The sequence below is a fragment of the Eptatretus burgeri genome, chromosome 23 (genome assembly GCF_056783735.1).
Source record: "Eptatretus burgeri isolate ZD-2024b chromosome 23, Ebu_testis_v1, whole genome shotgun sequence".
Lineage (NCBI taxonomy): Eukaryota > Metazoa > Chordata > Myxini > Myxiniformes > Myxinidae > Eptatretus > Eptatretus burgeri.
In genome coordinates this window covers 1229120-1246619 of record NC_140983.1, presented here as the reverse complement: position 1 = coordinate 1246619, position 17500 = coordinate 1229120, and the positions used below count along the sequence as shown (strand labels likewise).

The following is a 17500-nucleotide window of genomic DNA, read 5'->3' as shown; positions in this document are numbered from 1 at the left end:
TTGGTGAGCATGGCTGTGAGGGAGGAGTTCTCTTACCTTGAGCTGCCTGTTTACCTCATTGTGTTCTCTTTGTGTTTCCCCATCTCGTCCATTTGTTTCTCTTTTCCTTTCTGTCTTGTTTGTCCTGCGTTTTTGTTCGTGTTTTATCTTCCTGCTTTTCCCTAGCCTTCCTCCTGTCTGGGGGGGGGCCTTGCCTACAAGGCAGGAAGGGACCTCCCTCCCCCTTCCCCCCTTCATCCCGAGTGTTGGCCCCTTCTCCCTGGTATAACGAGTTGGCACCACAATTGTGTTCGATTTCAGTTTACGAAGGAAGGAGCCATTCCTGCCGGCGAGGCTTTTGGTCCGGAGGTTTTGTTGGGTGTGCTGCATTTTTTTCTGCCTGATCTCCCTCGCCCGAGGGTTTGACGTGTCATTACAGACAGGGCAGGGATCTGCCGAGTTCTGTCGCCAGTTGGCGACCACACAGTCTGCTGGGATTCTGGCAGACTGGGCGGTCGAGTTCTCTCTCAGAAACCCAGGAGAGAGTCTTGACCATCTGCCTGTATAACGAAAGCCAAAGTGACTATGATGTCCTGGTGTGGCTCATTCGGTATATCATATCCCATGGCCAATACGGCTTGTCCGGAACAGCTTCGGTATTTGGACTTGAACTCAGCAGTCCCAAGTCAAGCCGCGGACGAGGAAGGATGACATGGTCTCCCATATTCTGAACGGGATGATGGTTAGGATGGACCAGGGTCAAGTGTTTTATGCAGGACAGCTGAAAATTACATCTTGGCTACTTGGTTACCTGGTGTGGTGTGGATGTTTGCACTCAGTGCGGCGAGTTGGGACATTTAATAGAGCGTTGTGAAAACCATGTACGTTGTTGCATTCACTGTGGTGGAACGAGACACACTTACCGCTCCTGCCCGTGGAGCTATGCTTGCGGAATGCATGCCTCTGCGGGTGGAAGTAGGGGTGTTGCCCTGGAGCTGTGCTTGCGGAATGCATGCCTCTGCGGGTGGAAGTAGGGGTGTTGCCCCTGGGGCAAGTGCGGGGCTGAGGGTTGTTGTGCCTGATGTGTCCTCTCCTCCCCCCCCCCCCCGTCACCCAACCACAGTAAAGGAGGACGATGGAAGGATGGAGGAAAATGAGGAGAGAAAGGTAGAGGAGAATGAGGAGGCCACAGTTCTCCCGCCTCCTGCAGTAGAGGAGATGGATGTGGTTACATCGTGTGCTAGGCCCACTGATGTGAGAGGGGAGGACTATATGGAAGAAGTGGATGATCTGGTGACGGGTTTGTTTGAAGAAACCTCTGTTCAAAGGACTCTGGTGCCTGAAACAGAGAGCAAATGTTCCTCCTCCGACTTTGAAGATATTGGCACTTGGGATGAATGGACAGTGCGAAAGTTCAGGAGGGCCTGGATCAAAGGAAAGGCTCCCCTGGGCAAGGCCCCACAGGGAAAAACCTTCAAACGAACCAAGGAAAAGGTACCTGTGGGGAACAAAGCCGCCCGTGCATCAGGCGGCCCATCCAGGTCTGGGGTAACGCCGGGGTTCACCCAGTCAATCCCCCCCCATTGTTCGCCGTTCGCTTCTCCAGGAGACACTTCCCACCCCTCACTTTTGAAGCCCCTCGAGGGGTGGCAGAGTACATCGGCACAAGTCAAGAAGGACGATAATTTTTGCTGTTGATTTATTCTTCCTTGACTTCTTCCTGTATTTGTGGCCAAACTCTTGTTTTGATTCACTGTTTCTGTATGATTGATTTAGTTTCATGCATTCTGCCTCAGTTTCTTGATTCTTCGTTTCTGCTTTCTTTTCCCTGGTTCATTGACTTGTTTTGATTATTGTTTTGATTTCTGGCTCTTTGGTTTCTTGATTTTCTCCATGATTTTGATTTTTTTTAACCTTTTGTAAAATAAAAAAATGCCGAGGCCATACCCGATGCCCCCCCCCCCCGATGCCGCCATCCACAAAGCACCCGATGCCCCCCCCCCGATGCCGCCATCCACAAAGCACGTGTGTACTCCCCACGGTTTGATGAGCACGACACCGATGTTATCCATATGTTATGGCTTTCTCAGTCACCAGATCTGAACCCAATCGAACATTCATTGGATAATTCTGGAGCGACGCCTGAGACAGCGTTTTTCATCTCCATCAAACGGGTGTGAGTTGATTGACTTCCTCGTGGAAGAATGGTGTCACATCCCTCCTGTAGAATTACAGACATCACTCTTGCTTACTTTGCGGTCTCACAACCCCAGGTTACCTATTTAGGGTTAAATTATCCCGTGCATTCACAAGCCCCAGATATCTCCTTCCCATCGCTGTTAACGAACACCCAGATCCGATCAGGTGTCTCCCTCAGGGTGGTCTACCCGGTCCATTTGGCTCCCATGTAAATAATTAATGGCACAAAGCTTTGTGTATTTTCACATCACGATGACGTCCTTTATCGAACAGTTGATAGCCATTACTTTGTTGGCAATGAAGCACAGCATCGTCTTTCCAATAATTATGGATGTCCATTAAATAAATCACCCAAACCGACCGTGCTCGCACGAGGAACTTCCATGAGGTTCAAGTTAATTCTCTGCGAGTGATTCATCGGGGGTTTTGCAATAAGGTGGTGTAAAAGACGCCGATCAACGGCGGTAAACTTCTGGGATTTTTTTTTTCCGACAACCTTTAAAATCTTAATTTTATTTCCATTCAATCATGTGATTAAACACTGGAGAACACAAATCGCCTTGTTGGCACTTTCAAAACCCCTTCCATTTAGCAGGACTTCATTTTACGTCATCACAACCAATCAAATTTTCTGCTAGTAGACCACGCCCATGTCCTTGTTTCTGAAGACTGCGCAGGTAAGGTGTTCCATGAAGTCTCTAGTTTCATATCTGTTTTTGGTTGAAAGATTGCTTTTTCGTTTATATCCAGTGACTTCAGACACGAGGGATACAAAGTTGATGTTGGTGTCTGAGAAATGGTGGGGACCTTCTAAGTTGGTGTGTGTGTGTGTGTGTGTGTGTGTGTGTGGCCACATTAGCCACGCCGGCACCATGGCCACATTACAAATTCTTGCCCCAATCAGCAGAGGGCACTGCATCAGCGGCGCATCCACACTCTGAGCCAATGATGCTAACCTGCAGCCTTGAGCGCTTATTGGGAATTGGAATTCCACATCAGGTATTGTCATCGTTCACCTTCTGTCCATCCGTCTCCTTTCGACTCATCCGGCGAAACTGCTAGGCCGATCCGGCTGAAATTTGGTGGCAAGGTTCCGCTCCTGACTAGTAACAGGGATCGCAAAGCTCGTTCGCAAAGACCGGTCACGTGACTTTAATTAGGTTTAAGTTTAAACGGGATTTATATCAGTACCTGGATATATTGGAGAAAAAGGGTTTTGGAGATAGAGGCTTGTATCCATGGTAACGGAAGCTTGTACATGGATGGGTGACGACACTGGGGTTGGTGCAGTGCAGGCATGATGGGCCGAAAGGACTCCTCCTGTGCCAAAGACAAAAGAAGACAAGATGAGCTTGTGATGATACACTCACTGAATAGCTCGGAGGACCGTGTCCAGCTTCTCCCAGACACACGGGTTGTTCCACTATCCCTTTCCTGTTTATCACAAATTCCAGACTTACCGCACTCCTCAACTCCTTGTTTCCTCTTTTCTCCCGTTTGTGGAACTACCTTCCTGAGACCGTTGAATTCCTTCAGGGATTCAAGCAGGCAGTGCACCACCATCTCATGGTAACCCCCTCCCAATCCGCGATCTTTTCTCACCCCATTGTCACCTCTTTTACAGTTCGTTCATCCGTTGCTTTTGTATCAAATCTGTGACCCCATTGTCACTTTCCTGGTTTGATCTTGTGTTCACAAGTTAAATAAATAAATAAAAACCTTCAATGTAAATCATCGACCAAACCATCAAGTGGTTGCTTACCAGGATGACATCACGAGGTGAGCAGGCCCTTAAAGATCGTGAATGTCTTGTTCTCGTCCCGATAACAATCCTGTGGGTGTTGTGATGAACGGACCGTCGGGATTGGCATTGCGCATAAACCGGAGCAAACGCTTCATTCAATTGGGAATGTCAGTTGTAACTGACAGTAATGGTGTGTCACACCTGGGCAGGTGCAGGTGTGTCAGTGCTGCAGGAATTGCAGGAATCCCTGTTTGGAGCTCCAGTGACCCAGGCTTCTTCTGGCCTGGCGTATCGGTGGGCGGTGGTCCTTCGTTGCAGGTGATGAATCCATCCGACCGTGGTGCACAGTCACGCAACACCTCGGGTGCACAACCTCAATCGTTGGTTTGGGGACGAAGAACTTGGTTCTCATTTCTATGGGGTTGTGCAGTCCCGGGAAGATCGCAGGTATTTGCGGTACACGGTAGCGCATAACATATTGTTGCGAATTCGCGCCCGCCGGCGTGCAAACGGCCACGTAACTCGAATCGCGGTATGTCGCCCACCGGACGGACAATTCTGTCGTGACCCTCTCGGAACAACGCCAGGCGCGAGTCACGGGTGGGGGTTTAACCTCACCACGATCGTGCCAATTGCCCACACATGCAGGATAGGGTTGCTTGCCAAATTCGATGTACCTAAGTACCTGCGCGAGTGGTCGACCGGGCGATCGTACCACGCCACAGGCCGACTCCAGACACGAACCGCTTAAGCGGTCCGTTCCGTGCTGCAGTGATAACCGAGCGGTGTTATCGTCGGCCTTGACGGTTCCGAGTACTTACGGGATGTTACACCCACTCCGAACCCCTTACGTGAAGCAGGATGGAGAGTCAATGAAAAGGAAGGAGACGAAGCGAAACGGGCACAGTTCAACATGCTAGCATTTTATTCCACGGCACACGGAAAGCATGTATATACAGCCACAATAATCAAAATGCACATAGAAAGCAAAGGAAATACAACCGGCAAACGCATACACACGGCAACACTTAAAGAGTTCAACTTCACAGACGGCGCCAACACACATTCACACAAAAGCAAAAGAAAGAAGCCACCCTCACAGAGAAGGAGGGAGACAGGCCTGTAGGCCAGATGTGCGCGGGGCCTGGAGGAGCGGCCATGTCCGCGAGACCGGGGAGGTCTTACCCGCGTCCTCGTGACGCGTTGGCAGGCAAGCCGCAAAGTGTCCTCGCCGCTGTGCCCCGACTCCGGGCCCCTGGCGTGCTTGTTGGCACCACATTTGGGGTGGGGGAGGAACGGGGCCACATTTTGCACTATCTCAGCGCGGGGGAAGGGGAAAATTGTTGATGCCCTGGGGGCGGGGAGTGGCTGGCTGAATTGGGTCCCGCGACGAGACGAGCGATCCCGCACACCGCAGCCTCGTCGCCGACTGCCGTCCTCCTGGCCTCGGACCCGAGCTCCCCTGCCCCGACCAGCCGCCCACAGCTCCACCGCACGCACTCGACTCAACTCCACCAACGCGACGCTCCTTGTCTCCAAAAGCAACTTCACTCGACCTGGTAATTCTCGTGCCTTTATAGCCGGCAGGAGGCGCCGATATGCAAATTCCCGGATCAGGATGCTATTGGAGGCGGGGCCACACCGCCCCCCCCCCCCGGTAAAATAATTTCTATAATCTGTCGTGGAAGTAAGGAAGCAACAAAAAAAAATCGATTGAATTATCAGTGCATCAACCTGACTCGCTGTCACTGTCCAGATAGTCAAGGATGTCCATCAAATGAAACACTAGTAATCCTCAAAACAACCCAGGTTACCACAAGTGAAGCCATCAAGGACTTCCAAACACAAACAGAATTGGACAGCCATTTCATTGTTGACACTCTCGTCTGAAACCATTCTGAAGCCAAACAATGAGATGATGTGATCTGGAAAAGCAAGTCAGAAAAGAAGAAGAAAAGATTCACATACTCACACTGATCAAACATACATAGTCGGGGTTCACATACTCACACTGATCAAACATACATAGTAGGGGTTCACATACTCACACTCATCAAACAAACATAGTAGGGGTTCACATTCTCACACTCATCAAACATACATAGTAGGGGTTCACATACTCACACTCATGAAACACACATTATCGGGGTTCACATACTCACACTCATCAAACACACATAGTAGGGGTTCACATACTCACACTCATCAAACATACATAGTAGGGGTTCACATTCTCACACTCATCAAACATACATAGTAGGGGTTCACATTCTCACACTCATCAAACATACATAGTAGGGGTTCACATACTCACACTCATCAAACATACATAGTAGGGGTTCACATACTCACACTCGTCAAACATACATAGTAGGGGTTCACATACTCACACTTGTCAAACATACATAGTAGGGGTTCACATACTCACACTCATCAAACATACATAGTAGGGGTTCACATACTCACACTCATCAAACATACATAGTAGGGGTTCACATACTCACCTCAAAAGGTAAAATGTCAAAATATCCATTTTTAGTGAAGGGGGAAAGCTTCCCTTCCTCTTTGTTTGCCCTCCTTTCTTCCTCCATCTGTTTGACCAGATCTCGTCTCCTCTTTCTTTCCATCCTGTTTTGTTTCTGCCGAAGTCTGTCTGACTCAGCAACATCTTCATTCTTGCTCTTCTTCGGTTGCATAATGTCCACCGGGACACCGTACAGAACAACAGCGGCCAGTTCCATGGGGTAAGCGCTCAGGGAGCAATTGAACTCCAGACGGAGGATGTTCGTCGCAAAACCCGGTGGTTGTATCGTTGGGGAAAACGTGAAAGGGTCGTTCAGTGGAAGATTGGTGTCCACAGAGCCGGACCACAGCGTCCGCCACCTGCATCGTTCATCACCAAAGGAAACATTTTGAGGAGCATCCTTTTGATTTTACCATGAAGAAGACATTGTGTATTAGGGTGTGGCTCATGTCATACAATACGAGGTAACTAACCTGGTGAAAAAAACATGGCTACAAAAAGGTAACTAATCCATTTAGATAATGAAGATGTTTTTGAAATCCCATTGTCATCATGTAAAACCAGTCAGAGGCTCAACATACTCACAAAACAAACGATAATTTGTCATTTCGTCCCTTTTGGACTCATGAGCATAAAGACTTTAAAACTCGTTGGAGATTTAAACCAAAAGGGTCATTGGTACCTGTACACATCAGACTCTTCACCTTCATCCCAGGACCTGGCCAGAATCCGAACCACATATCCAGGGGGGAACGACACCAAGATCGATCGGTCTGGTCGGGAAGACTGGCTCATCGAAAAGTAACTCGATGAAATCCTGGCTTTTAAACCACTCGGGATTCTTGGGACAACGTCGGGGTGTACATCGGGACAAGTGGTCACACCATGCCCCGTATGTTCTCGGCACGGTCACGTGCATGAAGGACCCGGGAAGGGAAAATATGAGAGGTGGACCCACCAGGTTGCTGATGGAATTGTATCCTTCATACCGGGAGCTCAGGTGCAGAATGTGGCTCACGTGTTGAGACATCTTGGGAAAAGACGGCTGTGTGAAGAAACCTTTTTCCTGCAGTCCTGGTGCATCTCCACGCCGTTGGTTTCTCCTGGTCCTGTTGAACAAGAAGTGCAGAGCAGGATCAACATGCAAGTGTATTATGCGCAGTCATTGGAATAAAATCCACAATCGTAATCCAGATTTTCAGACACCTAAAATGGACACATTTTCCATGATATCTCCAAAAGTATAAATGCAACAATAATGACTGAACACTTCCTCAGCTCGAAATGAGGAAATCTTTCATGTGATAAAATTTAGGAGAGGTTACACTTTGAATAAAAAAATTAATTAAAAAAAACCATGCATTATGAGCGCCCTGTCATACGAGTGATTTTGACCACTTTCAGGAGGCTGTTAAATCGTGTTAGAAATGGGAGGAAGCTGAAACTATGCAGGCCAACTCGACTACTCGTGTAGTGTATTGTGTAAAAAGATCACGACTGTAAGTATTTTAATTTCAAAATGGCCTCTGAGCATGGACGTGCAAAAAACATGATTTTTTCAGACACCTAAAATGGACACATTTTGCATGATATCTCCAAAAGTATAAATGCTACAATAACGACTGAACACTTTCTCAGCTCGAAATGAGGAAATCTTTCATGTGTTAAAATTTAGGAGAGGTTGGATTTTAAATAAAAAAATAAATTCAAAAAAACCATACATTTCAGGCGACCTGTCATATGAGTGATTTTGACCACTTTCAGGAGGCTGTTAAATAATGAGATATGGTGGAGGAAGGACAAACTATGCAGGCCAACTCGACTACTCGTGTAGTGTATTGTGTACAAAGCTCAAGACTGTAAGTATTTTAATTTCAAAATGGTCTCTGAGCATGGACGTGCAAAAAACATGATTTTCAGACACCTAAAATGGACACATTTTCCATGATATCTCCAAAAGTATAAATGCTACAATAATGACTGAACACTTCCTCAGCTCGAAATGAGGTCTTTCATGTGTTAAAATTTAAGAGAGGTTGGATTATAAATAAAAAAATAAATTCAAAATAACCATACATTTCAGGTGACCTGTCATATGAGTGATTTTGACCACTTTCAGGAGGCTGTTAAATAATGTGAGATATGGTGGAGGAAAGAGAAACTATGCAGGCCAACTCGACTACTCCTGTAGTGTATTGTGTACAAAGCTCAAGACTGTCAGTATTGTAATTTCAAAATGGCCTCTGAGCATGGACGTGCAAAAAACATGACATTCCAGACACTTAAAATGGACACATTTTCCATGATATCTCCAAAAGTATAAATGCTACAATAACGACTGAACACTTTCTCAGCTCGAAATGAGGAGATCTTTCATGTGTTAAAATTTAAGAGAGGTTGGATTTTAAATAAAAAAATAAATTCAAAAAAACCATACATTTCAGGCGACACGTCATACGAGTGATTTTGACCACTTTCAGGAGGCTGTTAAATGTGAGATATGGTGGAGGAAGGAGAAACTATGCAGGCCAACTCGACTACTCGTGTAGTGTATTGTGTACAAAGCTCAAGACTGTAAGTATTGTAATTTCAAAATGGCCTCTGTGCATGGACGTGCAAAAAACATGATTTTCAGACACCTAAAATGGACACATTTTCCATGATATCTCCAAAAGTATAAATGCTACAATAACGACTGAACACTTTCTCAGCTCGAAATGAGGAGCTCTTTCAGGTGTTAAAATTTAAAAGAGGTTGGATTTTAAATAAAAAAATAAATTCAAAAAAACCATACATTTCAGGCGACCTGTCATTTGAGTGATTTTGACCACTTTGGAGGCAAAAGTGTCCTCACAACCAAACTCGAAAATCTAGAAAGGCACAGATCTACCCTGGCACTTCAACACAGATGGAACGAAATGCATGATCTTAAAAAAACACGACCAAATAGTGTTTGAAGTTTAGAATTCTTCATGGGAAACCTAGAGTAACGTGAAGAGATAGGAATATGGCATTCTGCCCATCTTCGGATCGACTTACCTGTGCGAGCAAGTGATCTCAACGATGGATTTCATAAAAAGCACACTGAGAAACCAATTGAATGAGGAGAGTTTAAAATCCTGCTTGAAATTGAAAACGACAGCACACTGTCCAAACATCGAACGACTCTCCATGGAAACTCCACAGGAGAAATCACACGAAACTAGCATGACACTCGGTAGCGCGTGTACATCCGCCACGCAATGCCTGATCCAGTGGAACAGATCGGGTCCAAAATTTTTTCGACATATCATATATATATTTTTTTTTATATATATATTTTTCAATATATAAATATATATATATATCGTTTTTGTCCCCCTCTCAATGGTGAAGAATCACTTTAAAAATTGAAAAATTCTGTTATCTGGATCCAGATCCGGATCCGTATCTTCACCAAAATCTAATCAGTTCATCATTGTCGCATACCCAAAGTGTCCACCAAGTTTCGTCCGAATTCCTTTTTGAGGAATTTGTCCACAACTTTTTGAGATATCCTGCACACAGACAGAGAGACACACACAGGTGTGAAAACAACGTCCTTCCGCCTTCGGTGATGGAGGTAAAATGGGAAAGCTGAATCGATGTGATGAAGAAAATTTCATGGCCCCTCTCATTGATACCAACTCGATAACCATGTATTGCATTAAAAAATCAATGTTTGTGTCTTTGTCCTGTTATTCAATTCTTGAAAGAACCGACCATCACCTCAGACCTTCACCGTACTCGAACCACAATGCTACAACATTCCCATAAAAATCACAATGTCCATATAAAAATCCCTGCATCAATTCAAACTCGCTGACCTCACCGTAACCACTACAACGCTTCAACCATCTCATCATAACCGCAACAACACTTCAAACACCTCACACAACTGCGACGAATGCTACAAGCAGAGCCACCATCAAGGATGTCCACCACCGTCGTTTGAAGGGGAACAATATCGGGATATCGGGGAACTTTGAAGGTCTCGGAGAAATCAGGAAACATCACCGCCCTGTATAAAAAAGGTGTAAAAACAGATCCCTGTAACTACAGAACAATCAGCCTTCTCCCAATCATCAACAAGGTTATGGAATCCATCATCACTTCAGATATGAAATCCTTCCTCTTCTCCATTGGCTTGATTTCCAATCATCAATTTGAATTCAGACCAGGTCACTCTACCCTGGTGTGAATCACAGTCACAGTCACAGTCGCCCATCTTTGATCAGATTGAAAAATAAAATGAGTTACACGTGTTTGCCGTCATGTGATGTACTTTTGCCAAGTTTGAATAGAATCAGAGCGAGCAAGTCTGAGAAATGGTTGGGGACATATTTCAGTGACACAATGGCTGCCAGTCGGCCATCTTGGATCTGATCTCGAAATAAAATGACGTTCACATGTAATCCATGACTTATTATCCATGTACCAAGAGTGAAAAACATCGGTGAATGTGTGTCCGAGAAATATTTGAGGACGTGTTCGACATTGGGGTTTTATGCAATGAAAAAGGCTGCCTCCCATCCCTCCCCCCTCCTCTCTCACCACCCTACCCTTCTTCTTCTCCTCCCCTCTCCCTCCTCTTCTCCTCCCCTCCCTCCACTCTCTACCCTCGCCCTCCCTAGTCCCCTCTTCCTCCTCCATCAACCTTCCCCCTCCCCTCCTCCCCCCTCTTCTCCATGCCTCTCCTCTCTCTACCCCCTCCCTCCTCTTTTCACACTTCACGCTCCCTCCTCTACCCTCCCCTCCTCCCCCTCCCTCCTCTTCTCCCCCACGCCGCTCCTATCTCTACTCCTCCCTCCTCTACCCTCCCCACCCCCATTTCTCCCCCACTTAATGTTTTTCTCAGCAAACAACGGGTTGTGTTTTCTCGAACATAAATATCATGAGTAATGACGGATGAAGAACATGATGTGATCTGACTTACGAGCACACGGAAGATAACCTCGGGTTAACGATGGGGTGAATGGAGCAGAATGTTTATGCAGAGCAGAATGTTTATGTGTGTGTGTGTATGTGTGTGTGTGTGTATGTGTGAGGTTATGTGTGTGTATGTATGTGTGAGGTTATGTGTGTGTGTGTGTGAGGTTATGTGTGTATGTGTGTGAGGTTATGTGTGTGTATGTATGTGTGTGTATGTGTGAGGTTATGTGTGTGTGTGTGTGTGTGTGTGTGTGTGTGTGTGTGTGTGTGTGAATGTGTGTGTGTGAATGTGTGCATGTGTGTGTATGTATGTGTGTGTATGTATGTGTGTGTGTGTATATGTGTGTGTATGTGTCTGTGTATGTGTGAGGTTTTGTGTGTGTGTGTGTGTGTGTGTGTGTGTATGTATGTGTGTGTATGTGTGTGTGTGTGTATGTGTCTGTGTATGTGAGGTTATGTGTGTGTATGTGTGTGTGTGTCTCACCTGAGGGCCCTTTATGGTGTAATGCAAATTTGCACAACCGTTACAGTATGTACAGTGAAAGCAAGCAGATAAAAGAATTACCACCGAATAAAGCGTTTTATTCGCACACTCAGTCACTTAAACAAGTCTACTTACGAGACGGCGCCACATGTATTTATACAAAAAGCAAAGAAAAGCCACCCCCAAAAACAAGGGTGGCAGACAGATCCGTGGACCGAATGTGACGTGGAGCCTGGATGAACGGTCAGGCCCACGAGACCGAAGGGTCTTACCCGCACCCTCGTGGCACGACGGTGGGCAGGTCGCGACGTCTACTCCCCTCACGGCCTGGCGTGGCAGCGCCTGTCCTCGGGCAACCGGCTTGGTCGGTGAGCTCTCTCCGGCATCCTCCTCCAAACAACGTTTGGACATGCACCCACCCCACCCCACTCCAAACCCCAAACCCCATGCGTTGGGCACGTGAGAGACATCGTGAGAGTGTGAGATTTGTCTGGATTGAAAGACATGTTTCATGTGTTGGACAAGTTTGTGATTTTACTCAGATCTGCAGAGAGTGAAAAAGCTGCTGCTTTCTGGTCTGAGAGATGACAGATGGTACAGCAGAGGGTGGAGTCATCAGCACAGAGATAAAGAGAATTTTCCAGAGAGTCGGAGAGATCATTGATGAAAACCAGAAAAAGAACAGGGCCCAGAACGCTGCCTTGAGGAACTCCAGCCTGGACAGGAAGAGGGGATGAAAGAACTCCATTGAGAGCCACACGTTGACTGCGACAGGAGAGGAAGTCTGCGAGCCATGAGTGGAGATGGCCTTGGATACCATAGGAAGAGAGTTTGGTGAGCAGGGCAGGGTGCCAGACCGTGTCAAAAGCACGAGATATGTCGAGGGACATGGGTTTGATTTCATGTCTGGCATAGAGGACCTGCCTCCATTGTTGGGAGAGAAGAAGCAGCACACAAAGGGAAGAGTGACCTGGTCTGAAACCAAATTGATGATTGGAAATCAAGCCGTTGGAGAAGAGGAAGGATTTAATGTCTGAAGCGACAATGGATTCCATAACGTTGCTGATGATTGGGAGAAGGCTGATTGGTCTGTAGTTGCAGGAATCTATTTCAGCACATTTTTTATGCAGGGCAGTGATATTTGCTGATTTCCAAGCAGATGGCAGATGACCTTGAGCAAATGAGAGGGTGAATAGAACAGAGAGAGGATGAGCAAGAGCAGAGGAGAAGGTTTTTACGACACGTGGGCTGATGCCGTCTGGACCGGTTGCAGAATCTGAGTCAAGGTTTGACAGCAAGCTATCCACCTTGTCAGAAGAAGACACAGAGTCCAGGGTCAGTTGGGTGTGACTGGGTAAGGTGGGCACAGAATGCGATGGGTTTCGGACACAGGATTTCGATGAAACACCGAGTTTAAGCATTCCGCCTTTTCACGTGCGGTATCAGCAGTGCGGCCATTTGAGGTGAGGGAGGGGATAGAGGGGGAACATACACCAGAAGCAGATGTGATGAGACGCCACCAGGATTTGGAGAAGGGAGAGAGGTTTGAGAGTTCAGACGAGCTTAGAAAGATGTTGTTTTCTGGCTCTCCTGAGGGTAGATACACTTATTCCGACCTTTATCGAAGGAACTGAGATTACCCTGAGGTGGGTTTGCTTTCCATGAGGCAAAGGCAAGTTGTTTCAGGACAACTGCCTCGCTACAAGGTTCAATGAACCATGGGCGGGAGGAAGGGTTGGACAACTGAAGACGAGAGGGGATAAATCCGTGCATGAGAGAGAGCAAGTTTCTTTAAAAGAATTCCCAGGACGAGTTGATGTTGGAGAAAATAGCGGTAGGAGACCAGTCTCGAAGTTTGATGGCTGCTTGAAGATCCTGCCAGTCGGCCTGAGTGAAATGCCAGACTCGACTGCGGTGAGCTGGTTCTCTAATAACAGCCAGAGAGATGTCTACTTTGACAAGCACGTGGTCAGAAGAACCGATAGGAGCGGAGGAAGAACAGCAGATATTTTCAGGGAACTCTCACCAGAAAACCTGGTGGGAGAGACGGTTTTGTCGCCGACAACCCGATCGTGAAACAGGTTATTACAGGTTTACATGGTATCTGCAGCAAGTCACAGATATAATCTGGCCTGACCTTCTGGTGGAACTGCCTAAATCCAAGATTGCTGCTCACGTCCACTCATTTGTTCCTCTTTTTTCCTTACCTGTGGAACCAACTTCGAGATTCTCTTCAATCTCCTTCTTCCCTCCAGGTTTTGAAGACAGCTGTTCCCCACCATCTCAAATCATCCCCCATCCAAAACCATGATCTTTTTTACCCTCGTTAACCCCCACCCCACCCTGTCCTCCTTCCAAATTTAAACTTTACCTCCTGAGAGTTTTCTTCTGTGTCCATCTTATCCACCCAATTCCTCCTCAAATCCATTTTTCGTCTGCCGCCCGCTGTCTTGCCCTTCAACTCCGCTGTTGGTGTTTCCCTCTCTGCTGAACTCCTTTTGTTCTGTTGTGTTCTGATCCGTTCAGTATACTCGTACTCGGTATTTTCATGGATGGGAGTTCATGTCGGTGACCGATCGATTCGATCACACCCGTGGGCCATGTGCAAGTTCTCTGTGAACGTCTCGACGATCGAAACAAATTCGGTTTCTAAACGAGCTTGGGGTTCGAGTACCTACACGGCATGAAGGTAAGTACAACGTCTGTCTGGACAACAACCTCCGCAGAATGTACATTAATCGTTGTTTGTAAATGGTACAACGACGATGTCGTTGAGGTTCAGACCTTCGTCTTGAGAGGGCGATTCATCCACAAACTCAGATTTGATGTTCATTTTCACAACAAGATCTGGGAAAAAGAAAAGGACAAAAACAAACGTGTCAGGAACGTTTAACAGTTTAACAATAACATTCATTAAAAAGGACAACAAGGTGATTCAATTAACCACGGCAGGGATTTACTACACGAACCCAACCAACGTGTCCACCAAGGTTCATCCGAATCCGTCCACAACTTTGTGAGATATCGTGATCCTTCACCTTCGGTGGTGGAGGGAATGAGTGTCATCAGGAATGAATGAGGGAATGAGTTTGTGGGCCAAACCTTCGTATGGAGGGAACGAATCATCCACGAACTCGGACTCGATCTTCACCTTCACAACACCATCTGAAACACGAACAATCCGTGAAAAGGAAACATCCAGGAACCACAAGATCTCGTCACTGAGAGAACGTCACGTACCGGGTCCGGACTCCTCATCCTCGGGTGAACCGATCGTGAATCCTCCCGGATCATCGCGCATCGCGGTGACTGCAGGAGACTGTGAGGAACACGAGTCGAGGGCCCGAAGTGTTGTGGAGAAAGTAAATCACGTGATCACGACACAATCACGGTTTCCCAGCGGCAGATTCGCGTCGCCGGACCACGTGACCGATGAAGCAGGAAAACTCATCAATTGATCGTGTTCCTCGAAAAAACTACCACACAATTAAAATTCTGAATAATAATGACATTAATATTAAAACTCAGAAGCCAACCTGAACAACAATAATATTTAGTGTTGATCCAGCCTCTGATCACCTGGTGGCAACAACACCGTCGTTATTACGCACTTACGGTTTCCTCAAACGGTGTTTTGGAATGCGCCGAGTCTGCATCTTATATTTATTATAATTCTCTCCTCACTCTCCGTAACCGCACCGGTCGACAAAGAGATAAACAATGTACCACACGTTAAACATTTTCAAGATAGAAATCAAACCCAACCGTGTTTATACACCGCCCAGTGTTTTATATTCACGTATCCCAGAATGTTCCAAGATTGACGTCACCAGGGGGGGGGGCGGAGAGTGCGCAATAAAACCCTTTGGTTGTGGCTTCCCTCAGGGTGAATCATGTGCATGTTTCCTCAGTGTGGAAGACTGGAATGGTCAGCACGTTTGTTTGTCCAGGAAACAACAGATTGGTGAAGGAGGTTGTTGATTGTTCAGGAACCCTTAACGATGGCCGTGTTTGGAAACATTGTCGCCTTCGAGGAGACAGATTCATCCATCCATTGGGACCGAACGTGTCACCGTCATCGGTCCAAAAACGAAGTCTGACGTCAGCTTAAAGGGGCTGGAAGCAGAAAATGACGGGGTCAGCCGGTTCATGGAGAGACTTGGGTGGAAAGGTGGAGCTAATTTGATTAATTGTTTTTAACCAAAGGAAATGCAAACTTGGTTTGAGTGAAACTTCCCTTTGAATGGATTCCCCAAAACAAAGTGAGGGTGAAACAACTTGGATAGATAGACATAGATATCATCACCGATGCACAGGATGACTCTCACATTAAAAAAACAGCTCCTGTGATTGGGTCAGTGAGTGTACAAGAACCATGACACACCAATGTGACAATGTTAATGACACTGAACATGTTGGTGTGCAATCTGATTAAATCTACCTCGAATTGGTTTACTGAGTCTTCCTCTGTGACGGAGCTGTCAGTGGAAAAGACTGTCCATATAGAGTTTGAATCTTGACTCGGCAATAAACTGCCATCCTGGTGTTTCGCAGGCAAGGCGTACATGTCGATGTTTGTGCACCAACCCTTGGACGATCTCACAGTGCCTTTCCCAAGGAGGTGGTGAGTTGTTGCCCGTACACTCAAATTATTCCTCCAATCCACAGGGGGTAGTGCATCAGCTGCACCCCCCCCCACCCCCAGCAAACCCATATTTGTTTACCTGTACAGCATGGCTCACAGGTATACACACTCACCTGAGCTTGAATCCCAACCCAGCCATAAACTGTCATTCCGGTGTTTCGCATGCAGGGTGATTCGTCAATGTGTGTACGATCCCTCGGATAGACGTTAAACGGATGTCTCGACTGGCATCATTCCTTGGTGGTCGTTAAAGATCTCACGGTGTCCTTCGTGAAGAGTCTGAAAGCTGTCACCAGCACCATGGACAAATTCCAGATTCATACCCAAGCCAGCAAAGGGTACATCAGTCCATCCGAACGAACGGAGTTTACCTGAACCGTGAGAAGTTGGATTTTTGTCCATCTTGGATATTGAATATCATCTTGTTTCGGAAACTAATTGCTTTAAAATGTTACAAGTTTATCTGAGCATTTCAGGATCTCCAAGTGTTGCGGTCTCGCAGCTCCGAGACCCGACTCCTTTGCCTGGTTCGGGTTTGGATCGAATGTGGCAGCTGCGATCCTTGGCCATATCCGACGTGCTTGCTTTGCGAAAACAAAGCTGTACTTCAAGGCAGGTGTGTCCGAAATGTTCTTGGCCAAGTATGCTTCAAGTCCGTTATGAGGCCGTGACAAAAAATTTCAAATGAACAAAGATCCCCCATTCCCTTGGTCACGTGGTATTCATTTCACCTACAGGTATGTAATGCACAATATTTTTTGCGCTCATTTTAGTGAAAAAAGGAGAGTTAACATCAAGGGCAGGAGATATGGGAGAGCAGCACTGAAGAGAGATTCTGCTTGCAGAACCTGCCAATCTGCTCGAGTGAACTGCCAGACTCGACGGCGTTGAGGCTGGTCTCTGAGAATAGCCAGAGAGATGTTCACTTTCCTTATCTTTCCCTTAATTGTTTATCATGTGTTTGCCGCACTGTCT

General features: G+C 46.6%; 2 protein-coding genes across 10 annotated transcripts in view; both read right to left on the bottom strand.

Moving 5' to 3' along the window:
• Positions 1-3830, bottom strand: part of LOC147007938 (F-box/LRR-repeat protein 4-like) — a 23739-nt gene extending 19909 nt beyond the window's left edge. The window contains exon 1 of the transcript XR_015053802.1: positions 3370-3830. The gene's annotated coding sequence lies outside the window, so the exon portion shown is untranslated. The remainder of the gene's footprint in view (positions 1-3369) is intronic.
• Positions 3831-4824: 994 nt separating this feature from the next.
• The window catches only part of LOC147007937 (uncharacterized), a 15533-nt gene continuing 2857 nt past the window's right edge, over positions 4825-17500 (bottom strand). The window contains exons 2-7 of one of the 9 annotated variants that reach the window (XM_085866205.1): positions 14983-15045; positions 14665-14727; positions 10391-10485; positions 9915-9982; positions 6427-7555; positions 4825-5847 (exon numbers count right to left, since the gene is read on the bottom strand). In XM_085866205.1, coding sequence (XP_085722331.1) covers positions 10478-10485; positions 14665-14727; positions 14983-15045 — 134 coding nt within the window. In that variant the 3' untranslated portion in view covers positions 4825-5847; positions 6427-7555; positions 9915-9982; positions 10391-10477. Of the gene's footprint in view, positions 5848-6426; positions 7556-9914; positions 9983-10353; positions 10486-12152; positions 12344-14664; positions 14728-14982; positions 15046-15120; positions 16754-17500 lie in introns of those variants that run through there. The other 8 variants (XM_085866203.1, XM_085866206.1, XM_085866199.1 and 5 more) reach the window with 8 other exon arrangements.